Source organism: Chelonia mydas, chromosome 1 (assembly GCF_015237465.2).
Source record: "Chelonia mydas isolate rCheMyd1 chromosome 1, rCheMyd1.pri.v2, whole genome shotgun sequence".
Classification (NCBI taxonomy): domain Eukaryota; kingdom Metazoa; phylum Chordata; order Testudines; family Cheloniidae; genus Chelonia; species Chelonia mydas.
This window is the reverse complement of record NC_057849.1, coordinates 219,176,526-219,192,887: the sequence shown is the minus strand read 5'-3', so window position 1 is coordinate 219,192,887 and position 16,362 is coordinate 219,176,526. Positions and strand designations below refer to the sequence as shown.

The 16,362-nt window shown below is 41.8% G+C and overlaps 1 protein-coding gene across 7 annotated transcripts in view; it reads left to right on the top strand.

The window, feature by feature from the left end:
- VWF (von Willebrand factor) overlaps positions 1-16,362 on the top strand; it is a 259,168-nt gene that overhangs the window by 137,460 nt on the left and 105,346 nt on the right. For all 7 annotated transcript variants that reach the window (XM_037913656.2, XM_037913649.2, XM_043529527.1 and 4 more), the window contains 5 exons: positions 3,156-3,275; positions 5,572-5,728; positions 6,345-6,503; positions 8,199-8,334; positions 12,419-13,806. In XM_037913656.2, coding sequence (XP_037769584.1) covers positions 3,156-3,275; positions 5,572-5,728; positions 6,345-6,503; positions 8,199-8,334; positions 12,419-13,806 — 1,960 coding nt within the window. The remainder of the gene's footprint in view (positions 1-3,155; positions 3,276-5,571; positions 5,729-6,344; positions 6,504-8,198; positions 8,335-12,418; positions 13,807-16,362) is intronic.

Genomic DNA, 16,362 nt, shown 5'->3' with positions numbered 1-16,362 from the left:
GTTAACTTCTTAACATTTTCCAGGACCTCTGTGCTGCTTGGGTTTGGACAACTGTTTAAACAGCCAAATCGTGTGATAGAGGCTGTTCTCACAGCATGCCAGCCCAGATGCAGGAGATCCAGCTGTAACTAGAAATCACATTTGAAAGCCTGATCTCACAGAATTTCTAGCTACATTTCCAGAAAGGAGAAGTTCAGATAAACATCCAGTTTCCCCTCATCCTAACCTTTAGAGGCTGTCCATTATAAGCATTTGCTGGCCCTTGGAGTTTTTCTGTATTTTTCTCACCTTTTCTGAACTGCATATTCACCCCTAGATTCCTATGATCATTGCAGAGTGTTTTTTGTAAGGTGTAAAATGCAAGATATACTAGGGTACCACAAGTTTAGAAGATTCCTAGTAAATAAAGTGCATGGGGACATGAGATTCAGAAATAGAGCTATAACACTAGGGGTTGGAGTCAGGAAAACTTATAATGATAGAAGGATGATGGTAAAATAGGAACTATGATGGAAAAGGGACAGAAGGCAAAGTCATGGGCCCAGACTTGGTCATGGCTGCAATATGCAGATTCTTTGTAAGTCACGGGCCTACTCTTGCTCCCATCAAAGTCAATGGAAGTTTCAACATTGTCTAAAATGGGAGCAGGATTGGACTCACAATAGCTTCCTAAGGTAACAGATGACTTATAGTTGTCTATGCTAAAAATAAGCATTTCTTTTCTTGCTTCTCTCAGACTCCCTAGTAAAGCTATCCCATTTGTATGTATCACTAAATGATGCACCTAGGCAAGGCAAGCAGCAAGCATGACACCATAGAAAGAGCAGGGGGCACCATCATGATATGTGGATTGGCTTCCAAGCACACTAAAAGGAGGCCCTCTTTAAAGTCTGCCAACTTCAAAGTCACCCATTTCCCAGATCCTACCTCTCTCCCAGTCATTCTCACAAAATGGCTCCCCAGCCCATCCCAACCTCATTCCCTAGCGGCTGCTTTTCTCCTCAATCCCCTCTGCCCATTGGTAGCGTCACCATTTCTCTGATGTCCCCCTCCAGTCCTGCCTTAATGGTTCCTCTCTTCCTTCTTTCCTGCTGTTTACCCTCCCACCAGAGGTGTCTCAGTGCACATCTGTAGGTGGCTTTTTCTCCCGCCAGTGGCTGGTGCCACTGGCTGCTCCCTGGTTTCAAAGTAGGAGCTCTTCTTTCTTAGAAAAGGTACGGATGTATGGGCAGCCCTGCTTCATGCTGCTCCTCTCCCTTCCAGGCTAGCTGGAGGTCTCAGGCACTGTGGCAGCTCAGGCTTCAGCACGGGCTATACAAGCCTGCCTGGAACTCTGGGTAATTAATTACACAGGCAACTAGCCCAGGCTGAAGCCCACGCTGGTGTGACTTCACTGCTACTGGTACCCGAGTTAACTAGACTAAAGCTAGCTCAGGTGTATCTACATAAGGTGCCATCACACCCCATGACTGCAGTGGAGACATCCTCTGTAGCTCTGCCCCTTCTCTTCCTTTTTCCTTCCTCCTCGCTCCCCATGGGCCAGTCAGGAATCTCTCATTGGGTCTCTCCCCCCTGCAGCCCTGGTGGCTTCTGCTGTGCTCTGGAACCCCAAGTACCCCAGTGGCCCCAGGGTGGCAGCAGCAAGGTTACGATATGGGTGGTGGCAGTTAGAATACAGAATAGAGTGCAGAGGCAGCCAGCACAGAAACAGCAGCACCCATTCGGTCGAATAGTATCAGGTCACGCTAACAGGCAATCACGTTGCCACATCAACTTGGATGGCTACAGTCCAGAGGAGCAGCCGCAGCATTAACACATGACTCAGGCATGCAGAATGGGAAAACTCTCTCACAGTGTTAATAGTATGGGTGTGCTGCAGCCTACCCTCTGGAAGTGAGGGGCTCATGCCAGTTTCCTTTGTGAAAAACAGAACGTGGCAGGCAGCGTGAGCAGGTGTTGGTACCGATAGGCAGCAGCTTGACTCACAGCCTTGAGCAGAGGCACTTGGCTACAAGAAAGAATAAAGAAGTGAGAAGAAACTGAATTAATACCCTTATTGGTACACTCAAATGGGAAGACTGCTTTTTACTGCTAATAGTTTCTGGGCTTGGGCATGATCTAGCACCATGTTCTCCTCAGTGCTGAATATCCTTTTTTGGGGAGGGAGCAAGAGAAATTTTCTTGCCAGCTGTGCTGAGACTGGCCAGCCATTCACTGTTCCAGCCTAGTAAGTGAGAGAATCCAGCAAAATATGTCTGCAATAAATATTTTCCAGACCACGTGCTTTCCTTTTGCCATGCTGAGCTTGGGGTGGGGGTGGGGAATGTTGCACTCTCTCCAGTCACAGTGATGTTCTGTGTTTCTGCTGAAGGCAGACATGTACCAATCCCAATGAAAGCCCCCATTAAGTGGTGTCGGCTCTCAGGCTCATTGGAAAGCTACATCTGGTCATTTTTGCAATGTGGATATTTGCTGCGGGTTGAACTAAGGTCACCAAAGTGATTTCTGAAGCTTAAACTACAGTTTAAAAGCCACAGAGGGTAGAGACAGAGAAAACCTTATAGTAGAGTTGTTTGAATAACTGATTTTGTGGTTTTGCTGACAGTTCCAAAAAATCAGGGGGGAAAATCATTTTGGATAGACCCCAAAACTGAAATTTTTCAGTTTTTTTTTGGTGCATTGAAAAGTTTAAAAAATGGTTTGAACAAAACATATTGTGTAGATTTTGCATTTTTTTTATGTTTTTGCATTAAAAAATATAAAATAGAAGGAAATTTCAAACAAGTTTGTTTCAACCTGAAAAACCAAAACATTTATTTTGTTTAGAAATGACAGAATGAAATGGTTAGACCTTGTTGGATTTTTTTTTTAAAGTGAACTAGCAAAATATTTTGGTGTTGCCAAATCTGCATTTGTCACTGACAATTTTCATCCATCTCTACCTATGAGGTGATCTAGTCTAGTCTATACTCTGCCCTTGCCATAAGGTTTCCCTGCAGTGTGGTAGGTTAAAGCTTTGTCCAATAAACAAATAGTTTGTTATGAAAAATGTCTAGTGTTCAGAGCTGGCCATATATACATGATTAAGTGAAAATCCTGATGTTCTAGGGTCAGGGCTAACATGACAGTCTCTGCTTGTGTCCTATAACATTAAGCTCCCACAGGGGCAGACTATGACTACTTCATTGTGCAATGACAACGTAGTGAAGCAAATGATGGTGGAAACTTCATGCAGCATATTGACCAGTGAGATCTTCAAAGAATGCAAAAAACTGGTAAGTCTTTTGTCATTCCCTTCATGTCCTCCAGTCTTATATGGGCTGTCCTGAGATGCTTACAGCTGTGGGACCTGCCAATGTGCCACTGCTTCAGAGAGCATCCCAGATGCTAAAGTGAGAAAGGTGTTGCTGGCAGTGATTTCAAAGAGGAACTGGCTGAGACCATTTGCCTATTGTAGTATCCCCTTGCTGAGAGTAGCCGGTTGTAGTTGTTTCAGAGGAAGGTGCAAGGGACACCTCTGGTGGACAGTTATTGAATAACAGGCCCATGAAGGAAATTTCATCTTCACCCTCAGACAGTTAGTAGTTGGCATCTGTCGTTTAGTATGTGGATTTATGCCTTAAAACAAACAGTCCCCGCCCCCACCCACAAACAAAAAACAGATTTAATTAAATGGTGGGTGTTCTCATTATCCATATAAGTGTTTATTTTTTCTTGAAACCTACTGAGCTCACTGCCTTATCCATATATTGTGGCAATGTGTTAATTGTGCACTATGCAGAAAAGGCTTTCCTTTTATCAGTTATGTATCTATCGCCTTTGTTTCACTGAATGTCTTCTCATTCTTTTATTATGTGAAAAAATAAATAGGACCACCCCATTTACTATCTCTACCATTCATTATATTCTTATAAGGTAGTCTCCTCTTATTTATCTCCTCTCTAAATTAAACAGTTCCAGTCAATTTCAATCTCTCCTATACAGAAGGCTTTCCTGCATCTTATCATTTATTTTGCCAGTCTCTGAATGCTGTCTATTTCTATTAGATCTTTTTTGAGGTAGGGTGATGAAAACTGCACCCAGTATTCCATGGCATGATAATATTTTCATGAGTATACTGTTTATCAAGTTAATACAATATATTTATTCGAAGCTAAATTCAAACTTGCCTCCACAGTGTCCTTTTTAATATCACCAATGGCTAAATCCCTTGGGCCTGATCTAAAAGCCCATTGAAATCAATGCAAGTCTTTCCATTGACTTCACTGGACTTTGAATCTGCCCCCTTTTGTTTTCTCTGTTCAGTGTAATAACTAGAAGGATGGAAAAAAAAAAGAAGGTCAAGGAATCCAGGCTTTTCTGTTCCTTTCATTATTGTGGTATTTAATCTGATAAACAATAGGAACTGCTAAACTTTGTAGATTGAGAATGAAGAGTCCTCATGCATGCGGGTGTGGGTCACTTGCCAGATTTATCTGGGTATATCTCATTTAATAATTTCCTTGGCATTGCAGCGGCCTTGGACACTGGTTAGGGTGGCCATATTTGCCAAAGGGAAAATGGGACACCACACAGAGCTGGCCCAAGCCGAGCACCCAGGCCTGCCCCCCAACTTCCCTGCGCATGGGGCTGACCTGAGTTGCTGGCCTGAGCCCTGCTGGCTCCCTCTTCCCCTTGCCCTGCATGGGGTGGCATAGCCGCTCACCTGAACCCTGCCTGCCCCCCATGCATTGTTCCCCCGCATGTTCCTCTGCACTCCGCTAAGGATTCACTCCCCACTTTTTTGGCAAAAGTGGGCATTTGTCTGATTTGCTCTTGCCCACTGATGATCAGTTGGCAAGAGCAAATGGGACAAATTCCCACTTTTGCCAAAAAAGTCAGGATGGCTGGGACACAGCTTAAAAAAGGGACTGTCCCAGCAAAAATGTGACCTATGATAACCCTAGCACTGGTGCAACTTGGTCCCTTCCTATTCTGGGCCTGAAGCACGTAGGAGTTTAGTCTCCTGAGGGATATAATACTTTGGTCTCTTTTAGGTTGTTTGGTTTAGTGTGCAGGTGCTGAGTGGTGCTGGTGGCCTGTGATATACAGCAGGTCGGACTAGATGATCTGGCGGTCCCTTCTGGCTTTAAACTCTATTGCTCACATTTTAGAAATTAGAACTTTTATTTTTCACGAAAGGGCCTGATTCTCATTTACACTTAGAGCCCCTTACGCTTCTGTGACAGCATGATTGTAATTCACACCTACTTTAAGGCCTTGTTACACTGCTAGAGAGGCGTGAAAGAGCTGTAGTATGAAAAAGAATCAGGTCCAAAATGTTTAAATATGCTTCTATATTTCCCATCATTTAATGGTTTCTAGAAACTGCAGAGTTTGCTCGAAGGGTTGGTTATGTTTCATGACCTTGGGCGTGACCATACTCCCATTGACATCGATGCAATGGCCTCCAGCGACTCCAGTGGAAGTCAGATGGGGCACCAAATGAACAGCCAAATGATATCATGAGCAAGTCCGTTTAGAGGCAGGAGATGCATGAAACGAGTTTATCTGGTGTAACTCTCCCTTTAGGTGAATCCGGAGCCGTATATGGATATCTGCATGTATGACACTTGTGCCTGCGAATCTATTGGGGATTGTGCTTGCTTTTGTGATGCTATCGCAACCTATGCCCATATCTGTGCCCAGAAAGGTGCGGTTGTTCACTGGAGATCACCAACTCTGTGCCGTAAGTACCAGGCAGCTGAGCGAAACACCTAGTAATGGCTTGGCAGGAGTTACCGCAGCAAGAAAAATCAAAGACATGCTCGTTTTTAATCCGCTGATGGCTCAGCTAGAACACCTTTTCATTAAATCCAGTCCTGCTCCCACTGATGTCAGTCGGAGTCCTGCTATTAATGTTAATGGGGACAGTACTTGGCAAGGGTCCCCAGTCCTGGGTGATGGTTCCTCAGGGTAACCCTTTGTCTTCTACATTTCCATGCACATCCCAGATCACACCTTGAAAAAAGATGGGGCTCACTCCTTTCATTAGGGAGACACGGTAGACTTGGAAATACAAATCTGAACTAAGAAATGGAAATGTTTGCTGTAAATGTTGGCTAAATTGAAAGTAAATTCCTAGCAATTATTTCTAGTAACAGCCAGTGATATTGGTCACAATATAGGTTTGGGTGTATGAAAAGAATTGTGTGAATACTTTGCCAGCCTCTGGTGTGCCTAAAATAAACACTTCTCTGGTAAGTGTGGCTATATATGTGACTCCAAGCCTTCTGCCTGGATCCTAGAGCCGTGGTGAATGCAATCTGAGATGGCTTTTTAAACTGATTCTTCTTATTGCATAGCACAAAGTTGTGAGGATCTGAACAAGCACGAATTGGAGTATCGGTGTGAATGGAGATATAACAGCTGTGGACCTGCCTGCCCTATAACATGCCAGCACTTTGAACCTGTGGCGTGCCCTCTGCAATGTGTAGAAGGATGCCATGTGCACTGTCCTGAAGGTAAACCCACTGTCTTCTTTATACAGTTAGTTGGCATTTCCTGCTCAGCTCTTATCACTTACTGGTATCTTTGTACTCCCCCGCCCCCGAAACGTTGCATGAAATGTTTTTTTTTAAGACTGGAAATAAGCAGATTTGTAAGATCAGTGGCTGTGAAATGTTCATATGCAAAAGTTACATCTTTAACAATCTTACTGGTAAGCTTGCATCACTGTTTCCATCAAGGAAAAAAGACGGTGACCAGATGTTCCAGTTTACTAGGCTCATCCTGGTTTTCTGGAGCTGTCCAGAATGATTATATTGAAACCAGGGTTTTGACCAGATCTCAGTGGAATCCTAGGGCATCTCACCTGGACTTAACTTCCTGTGTCCCTTATTGTTCCTGTTTTCTGTGCTGCACTGGCCACACAGTCAGAAATCTCCCTTTACACCTTTCATCTGGTCGGAGTCGGGAATAGGAGTGAAACCCACTCGGCTTAGAACTTCTGAGAGGCACACAGTGCATCGAGGCAATGGAGGCACAGGATGTACATTAGGGAATAGAGAGAAACATTGTGGGCAGTGACAGCAGCGCCTTTAAAGGAGGACGAAGCAGGGAGTGGGAGAGGAAGATAGGAGGAGAGCAAGGAAGGCAGGGGAAGGGAATAGAAATCAAAGGAGGGAAGGGAGAATAAAGAGAAGGAAGAAAGTGGGGAAAAAAAGGAGGGGAGAGGGAAAGTGAGAAAGGGTGCAGAGGATAAAACGAGACAGAAAATTGAGAAGAATAAGTCAGAAGGGCAGAGAGTTGAGGAGAGGAGGAAACTATATATTGTAGGACCAACAATCACAAAACCAATCCATTCCCCTCACCAATCCCCTGTGCACTGAGCAAAGCTATCAATCCAGGGAGTAGTGAGAGTAGAATCCACTAGGTACATCTTTAAGTAGTATGGTGTTTAGCACTTAAATATTAGGGCAGGTCCACACTACTGCTTAAGTCGATCTAACTTGCATCACTCAGGGCTGTGAAAAAGACACCCCTGTGAGCAACGCAAGTTACAGTGACCTAAGCGATGTCCACACCGTTCTATGTCGGCGGGAGATGCTCTCCCACCAATGTAGCTTCCGCCTCTCACGGGGGTGGAGTAATTATGTTGAAGGGAGAGCGCTCTCCCATTGGCATACAGCATCTTCACCAGATGCTCTACAGCGGCGCAGGTGGATTGGTGCAGCTGGGCCGATGTAGGGCTTTTAGTGTAGACCTGCCCTTAGAGTGACAGATGCCCGAGTAATACCTAAGATGAATAGTCATAATGGGGAGAAAATGATAAATCAACCTACAAGAATGCAGTAAAAAATGCCCAAAGGGACCAAGAAAAATCAGTAATGTGGATGTAAAAGGGTAAATGCCATTTTCTTCTGGTGCACCTGGTTTTCAGTCTAAAAATACATTCACCCTGTGTGTAGCATGAGCTACTGCATATAATATGCACTGGTGTTAGTATTTTGAATAGCTCAATAAAAATGCTATGGAGAAAATAAAGATTTACTTGGTGTCAAACTAACAGCTAGTTTAATATGAAGAGCATGTTCTAAACCTTTGAGCACAATCCAAGTATCATTGATCTTGTCATATTTTTAAAGCCTCTAAATACAGCGATCAGCTTAACATCTGCTTTGCAACTTATGAAACCCTGCTGTGCTGTTTTGAAACAGGAAAAATACTTGATGAACTATCCCAGTCATGTATTGATCCAGAAGACTGTCCTGTATGTATATTAGAAGGTGCCAGGATCCCCCATGGAAAGACAGTTGTTTTGAACAAAGATGATGATGAACATTGTCTATCATGGTAAGATACAAATTTTTATTCAACACGAATGTCTTTTATGGGGGCAGAAAATGAAATTCATTCTCATGAATATACTGTGGATATAGTTTTGAATATACTATTATGGGCCTGAATATGATACCCTTTTTCATGCACAATAGAACCTGAAATTTTCAAACAAGACTAAGGGAATTAGGCCCCCAAATTCTATTGAAATTCAGTGGGAATGAGGTATCTAACTCCATAAGGTTGCTTTGAAAAACCTAGCCCCACTCCACAAGTGATCCTGTTGACTCCATTTTTGGAATAAGATACTATTCAATGTGAGTAAGGTATCAGAATTTGGCCCTATCTCGATACTTAATAATCCTATATAAAATTAAGGTTATGAATGTGTTATCTCTCTAGAATGCCACCAAGACAAGTAGGTGCTGGAAGGTTATGCTGTGTAATTGGAAAAGTAATTTCTCCAAGATTTACTGAAGGTATTCTAGGGCCCAGTCCTGTAAATACTTGCATCCAGGCTTAATGAAGTCAATGGGATCATGCATGGTACCGTAAGCACTATGCAGAATCAGGGCCTTACATTGCTTTGAGGGAGGAACTCACTATTTTTGTGTCCTGTACAGTAGCAAGGTGCATAAAAGTTTGAATTTAGCTCTGTAGTATCCATAATTTTGACATTCTTCAGATACCCGTCCCTTTGATGGATGGATACTTCCATTAGTCAGGCATAGTGCTGTAAATATGAGAGAGTTTTCCACCACGTAATTTGCCCACATTTAATAGAAGTGGATGTAGATCTGCAAAAACTATGGGCTCAGACTAAAACCCTAGATCCAACCCCCCTGAACATTTTGGAAGTTCAGACTGGGTCTGAACTTTGAATCTCTGGCCTGTCACTGGTAGTAACTAACTGATTTATAAGCCTCATGGAATTGGTTCTGTTATGTTGATTAATTAAGTAATGTATTTTCTTTTAACAGTATAAATTGCAAGCCCTGAATTCCATCAAAAGGTCAAAAATGCATCTACGTAAACCAGTTCCCTAATTTTCACAATACTTAATAATAATTTATCTTTAATGTTGATACACTAACCACCACTCACATAAGGTTTTAGAACATTATGTAAACTTACCTCACTAGGGAAACATCTTTGCACGTAGCTGTCACCTAATTTAGATGCCTACACCATCTGTACAAACAATAGAAAATATTGTACAAAAATGAATTTTATAGCAAATATCCAAAGGAAATTGGAATCTCATTCACAAAATATTGCATTAGGATTAAAATAATAAATCATATATGTTACAATATGCTAAATGCCAAAGGGAGTTGTGTATTCTCCAATTAAGAAGCTAAAAGCAACGTGAAAGAACACAGCCTTGGGAGAACTTGAATTTGGATGTCACATTTAAAGTGCTGTTTTGCTCTGAAAAATGGCATCTTCTTACGTAATAGACTGGTCCCTGGTTGCTTTCATTAGTGAAGAAAATAAGTGTTTACTGCCCATCATTCTAGTTAACACTGCAAAGCTGGCATGGCTCAGAGGGAAGAGGCTTCAATCGCTCCCTTCACATGCATATTCAACAGAATTGTTTACTAAGTTCCAAACAGTTATGCTTGTACAACCACACTGAAGACAGCAAAATTTCACAGGAGCCACTGAGGAAAGAATTTGGCCGGCCCAAGGAAGCTGGTGATGATGTGTGAGAAGGAAATAATTCAGCTTATCTCTCAGATCCTGGGTTGGAATTTGAAGCTCTGACAGTTAGGAAAAAGCAAATCTTTTACTTATAAACTGTACACATTTGCTCACTGAAATCATTGAAAGATGACAAAGGCAGAACCACATGATTCAATTTTTAGAGCAAATTTTCAGAGCAAACCCATAATTTAAAGAGTATGGACCAGTTTCTGATCTCAGTTACGCCAATGTAAATCCCAAGTAATTCCACTGAAGTTATGTTTTGTCCTTGATCCCACACAGTATATACAGCTCTCATTGCCTGGAGTTGTGAGCTAGAAGAGTGTCGCTGTTCTGTTTTAACAGTGGGAAAGAATGCCAGCAGTGTCTCTATAGTGCTATCTTACATACTGTTGTGATGGGAGCTCTAGAAATAACCTGAGAGAGGTTACAAAAGTATTTGAATCCAAAAAGTGCTTGGTTTCTGGTCCTGCTCTATTCTGAGGTTTGGCATACCTCTAATTTTTTCCAGACTGTTTTGTCCATCGCTACTATGAATGATCTGAGTGGTTTTGGAGCACCCATTCAATTGCACCCTATATAATGGAGATTATTGAGGACTCCTGCTCAGTGTATTCTGTGCATTATCAAATATCCCCAGTGCATCAGATTCAATGGGTAAAGAATTTTGGAAATACCATAGTTATAGCGTTAATAAATGTAAAACCAAACCAAGAACCTCCCAGCTTCCCAGATTCTTCAGAAAATCCTGAATTTTCTCCATCTTTTCTAGTGTCTCTTGTATTTCTGGAGGGACAAATGCCATTTCACACATTTTCCCTACTCTGTGTCTCCTACTGTCGAGTAGACTTGGAAAAATGCATTGAGTGGTGATCCACTAGCCTATGTTTGGGCTCAGGTGTGCTCCTTCCTCAGTCAGGCAGAGCGAAGAGCACAGAACAGATGGATTTGGCAATGTCGGAGCTGCTGAAGACATGCTAAGGGAGCACAAGCAATCTCCTGCAAGGCTGTAGATACAGGGGGAGCGGTAGTAGGTGGGAAAACATATGGGAGAGAGAGAAAGGTGAAGAGAGAGGAGTAAGGGAGAAATGGAGGCTCATACAGAAAGTGGCAAAAAGGATGGGAACATGCAGAGGAGGCAAAAGTGGGAATGTGCCAATGGGTATGAGTGGAGGGAAAGATCTGGAAGGGAAGAGGAGTAAGGAAAGAGAGGGGAGCTCCTACTTTTTTTGAGAGAAGGGAAGAGGAAAGGGACAGAAAGAGAGAAGAAAAGCACTAGAAGAATTTTAGTACAGGGAAGAGGAGAAAAACAAGGTAAAATAAAAAATACAGGAGTAAAATACACATGGCAAAAGCTAAAGTCAAGATAATAAAAAAAAGGCAATGTGTGTGAGAGAGAAATAAGTTAAGAGTAATAATAAGATGATCTAAAAACACAGGAAGGGGAGCAAAGGGATCCAGGTGAATTTAATTGATTTCATAATACCAATGGCAAAAGGCCATTAGAAGTGGATAGTTTTCTATGTATGAAACTTCAGTTTAAGATTTCAGGTTTGAATGAACCCATGACACGAGGCACTGCCCAGAGCGGCTTGGTCTTCACTCTGGAAAAAAAGGTGTGTTCTTAATTCGTGTTAGCTAACTTGAGTGAACTAACTCGAGGTATAATCCTCGTGAAAACAAGGCAGTGTGTAGTTTTCATATGAGTTAGCAGATCAAGGTAAACCCTTGACTCCCTCAAAGTCTTTAACTCAACATGCTTATGCATGTCAAATTACAAACTGCCTTGTCTTCACGAGGATTTTACCTCTAGTTAGTTCACTCAAGTTAAATAACTCAAGTTAAGAAGAAACCTTTTTTCCTAGTGAAGATACAACCAGAGGGTGCGATCGAAATCTACTGGCCACGTTCATCAGAAGTGGTGCCTACAAATCCCAGTGGCTTCTATGTAGCCCAGCACTTGGTGTCATGTTTCCATGATATGACGCATGTTCACCCAAAGACAGCTGGGGAAAAGACATTTATCTAATAAACTTAGTACTTTTTACATGCTTCCTGCATGCATACAATAGTGTATTTCCATAAGTAACGATTCCATTATTGGGTGTCCCAGGATTGCTGCAGGAATAAGGAGATTTTCCCACTATGCACAATTTGCCAGGTAGCACCATTGGGGCAGTTTTCTTTCCTCTGAAGCAACAATCATAGAGTACTGAACAAGGTAGGATATGGAAATTGATACTCCATTGATCCAATCCGGCATGGCAAATTATATGTTCCTGCTGACTCGTTTGTTTACTCATTTCTATATAAGATATAACTGTATTCAATCAGGGGTGGTGTATTGTTATCAAAGTTCATTTTATCATTAGTTTTTTGGTGGTTCTTGCAGTCACTGTGAAGGAAAGAACTTAACATGTAGTGCCTGTGAGTCAAAAGAGAAAGAGGAAGAAATCATTACATCAACGCCTGCTTCTACAGAAGAAACAGATATAGACACAGGGACACGTGTATACTCCTGCAGCAAAATGATGGACCTGGCCTTTCTGATGGATGGCTCCAACAAACTCTCAGAAAAGGACTTTGAACTGTTAAAAGCTTTCATAATTAGCATGATGAAAAAACTCCACATCTCCCAAAAGAAAATCCGAGTGTCAATTCTGGAATACCGCACTGGCTCCAACATCTATCTTGGGCTCAAAGATATTAAAACACAATCTCAGATGAGGAAAATTGTCCAAAACATAAAATACACTGGTGGAGAAGTTGCCTCTGCCACCGAAGTGCTTAAATATATTGTTTTCCATGTGTTTGGAAAGGCACCAAGGACAAATGCTGCCAGAATTGCTCTGTTGTTGACAGCCAGCAAGTCTCCAGGAAATATTCAGCGCATCCTCCCTCTTTTGAAAAAGAAGAAAGTCACAGTAATACCAGTAGGCATCGGACCATCTATTAGTATGGAGCAAATCAAGCTAATTGAAAGGCAGTGGCCAGAAAACAAGGCCTTCATAATGAACAACGTACAGGAGTTAATGGAAAACAGGGATGAAATAATCAATTACCTGTGTGATCTTGCGCCTGAAGAAAGTGATGTGTTAACAACTACCACCCAAAAACCTACTACAACCCCACCCCGGGCAGCTAAAGTGACGGTACCCTATCAAGGCTGGGAGTTCACGAGATTAGCTACGACACCATTGCCACGTAAAGCGGTTTCCAAAGTGCTTGATATAGCCTTTGTTGTTGAAGGGTCTGAAAAAGTAGGAGAGGAGAACTTCAATATAATCAAGGAGTTCATTGCAAAAGTTATCAGAGAAATGGACATAGGAGAAGAAACCATTCATATTACTATCATACAGTACTCGTACACTGTCACTGTTGAGTACTCCTTCACTGAAGCACAGTCAAAGCAAGACATTATTGAGGTGGTGAGGAAGATACAGTACCAAGGAGGGAATGCCACCAACACTGGAAATGCCCTCAGCTATGTCTCTGAACACACATTTACCACAGACAATGGAGGCAGGGGACAAGTGCCACACTTAGTGTACATGGTGACTGCAAACCCTGCCACTGATGTCATCTCAAGTGTTGCGGGGGACATAAATGTGATCCCCATAGGTATTACCCCCAACGCGAACATTCAAGAGCTTGAGAAGATCAGTCAACGGCACACCCCAATAATCATAGAGGGTTATAACAAACTTATTCGAGAAGCACCTGACTTAGTGTTGAAAACGTGCTGCTCAAATAAATCCAGCATGGCCCTAGCAACTTCAGGTAAAGTTGGATATATTTTCTATGTATTTTCATTCTCTGTTTCTCATCAGGCTTTCTCTGGAATCAGAGATGGATTCTGCTTTGCATGTTGCTGTCCAAGTTGATTGGAGTGGGGGTGGAAGGTGAACTTAGGGTCATAGAAATGTAAGACTGGAAGGGACCTTGAGAAGTTATCAAGTTCAGCCCCCTGTGCTGAGGCAGGACCAAGTAAACCTAGATCATCCCTGAGAGATGTTTGTCCAACCTGTTTTTAAAAACTTCCAGTGATGGGGATTCCACAACCTTCCTTGGAAGCCTATTCCAGAGCTTAACTACCCTGATAGTTAGAAAGTTTTTCCTAATATTTAACCTAAATCTCCCTTGCTGCAGATTAGGCCCATTGCTTCTTTTCCTACCTTCAGTGGACATGGAGAACAAATTACCATTGTCCTCTTTATAAAAGCCCTTTACTATTTGAAGACTGTTAATAGGTCCCTCCTCAGTCTTTTGTTTCTAAATGTGCCCAGTTTTTTTAACCTTTCCTTATAAGTCAGGTTTTCTGAACCTTTTATCACTTTTGTTGCTCTCCTCGGGACTCTCTCTCCAATTTCTCCATATTTTTCCTAAAGTGTGGTGTCCAGAATTGGACACAGAACTCCAGCTGAAGCCTCACCAGTGCAAAATACAGCAGGACAATTTGCTCCTGTATCTTACATAGAGTGCTTCTGTTAATACATCCCAGAATTATATTAGTCTTTTTTGCAACTGCATCACATTGGTGGCTTATATTCAATTTGTGATCCATTATAACCCTCAGATCCTTTTCAGCAGTACCACCACCTAGCCCGTTGTTCTCCATTTTTAGTTGTGTATTTGATTTTTTTCCTTCCTAGTTAAAGTGCTTTGTCCTTGTCTTTATTGAATTTCATCTCGTTGAATTCAGACCAATTCTCAAATTTGTCAAGGTCAATTCAGAATTCTAATTCTGTCCTCAAAAGTGCTTGCAACGCCACCTTATTATAGAACCATACTCTCCACTCTATTATTCAAGTCATTAATGAAAATATTGAATTGTGCCAGACCTAGGACTGACCCCTACGGGACTGCACTAGATATGCCCTCCCAATTTGACAGTAAACTGTTGTTGAATATGGTCTTTCAACCAGTTGTGCACTCACCTTATAGTAAATTCATCTAGATCACATGGTTGCTTATGAGAAGTCACGTGGGACTGTCAAAAGCCTTACTAAAATCAAGATACAGCACATCTAATGCTTCTTCTTATCCAGTCAGCCAGTAGTCCTGCCAAAGAAGGAAATTAGGTTGGTTTGGCATGATTTGTCCTTGACAGATGCATGCTGGTTATTCCTTTTAACCCGATGGCACTGGAGGTGCTTACAAATTGATTGTTAATAATTTGTTCCAGTATCTTTCTGAGTATCAAAGTTAGGCTGACTGGTCTAAAATTTCTCAGGTCCTCTTTCTTCCTCTTTTAAAGATAGGTATTATGTTTGTCCTTCTGTAGTCCTCTGGGACCTCATCTGTCCTTCAGGAGTTCTCAAAGATAAGTGTTAATAGTTCCGAGATTGCTTCAACTAGTTCCTTAAGTACCCTCGGAGGAATATCATCAGGCTCTGCTGACTTGAATATATCTAACTTATCTAAATATTCTTTAACCTATTCTTTCCATATTTTGGCTTGCATTCCTTCACCCTTTTTGTTAATATTAATTGTGTTGTGTATCTGGTCAACATTTTAGTGAAGACTGAAGCAAATAGGCATTAAACCCTTCAGTCTTCCTGATGTCATCAGTTATTATCTCTCCTTTCCCATTAAGTACAGGATCTACACTTTCCTTCATCCTTCTCTTGCTCTGAATATATTTTAAGAAACTCTTCTGGTTATCTTTTAAGTCCCTTGCTAAGTGTAATTCATTTTGTGCCTTAGCCTTTCTGATTTTTTCCCTTCATGCTTGTGCTGTTCTTTTGTATACCTCCTTAGTAATTTGTCCATGTTTTGACATTTTATGGGATTCCTTTTTGATTTTCAGGTAATTAAAAAACAGCTGATGGAGCCATATTGTTTTCCTCTGCCTGCCCATCAGTGGTTAAAATCACTTCCTCCCTCTGCTTCTAGAGGTTTGATTATTTCACTGTGAAACTTTTGTGAATCATAGAAATGTAGGGCTGGAAAGGACCTCAAGAGTTCATCTACTTCATCCCCCACTGGGGCAGGGTTAAATGTACCTAGACCATCCCTCATAGGTAACCTGTTGTTAAAAGTCCCCGGTGATAGGGATTCAACAGTCTCCCTAGGTAACTTGTTACAGTACTTAACTATCCTTATAGTTAAAATTTTTTTCCTAATATTTAACTTAAATCTCTTGAGCTGCAAACTAAGCCAATTTCTACTTCTCCTACCCCGAGAGGACATGGAGAACAATTGATCACTGTCCTCTTTACAACAACCTTTTAAATATTTGAAGACTCTTACCATGTTCCCCCTCAGCCTTTTCTTCTCGAGACAAAACATACCCAGTTCTTTCAACCCTTCTTCATAGGTCAGATTTTCTAAACC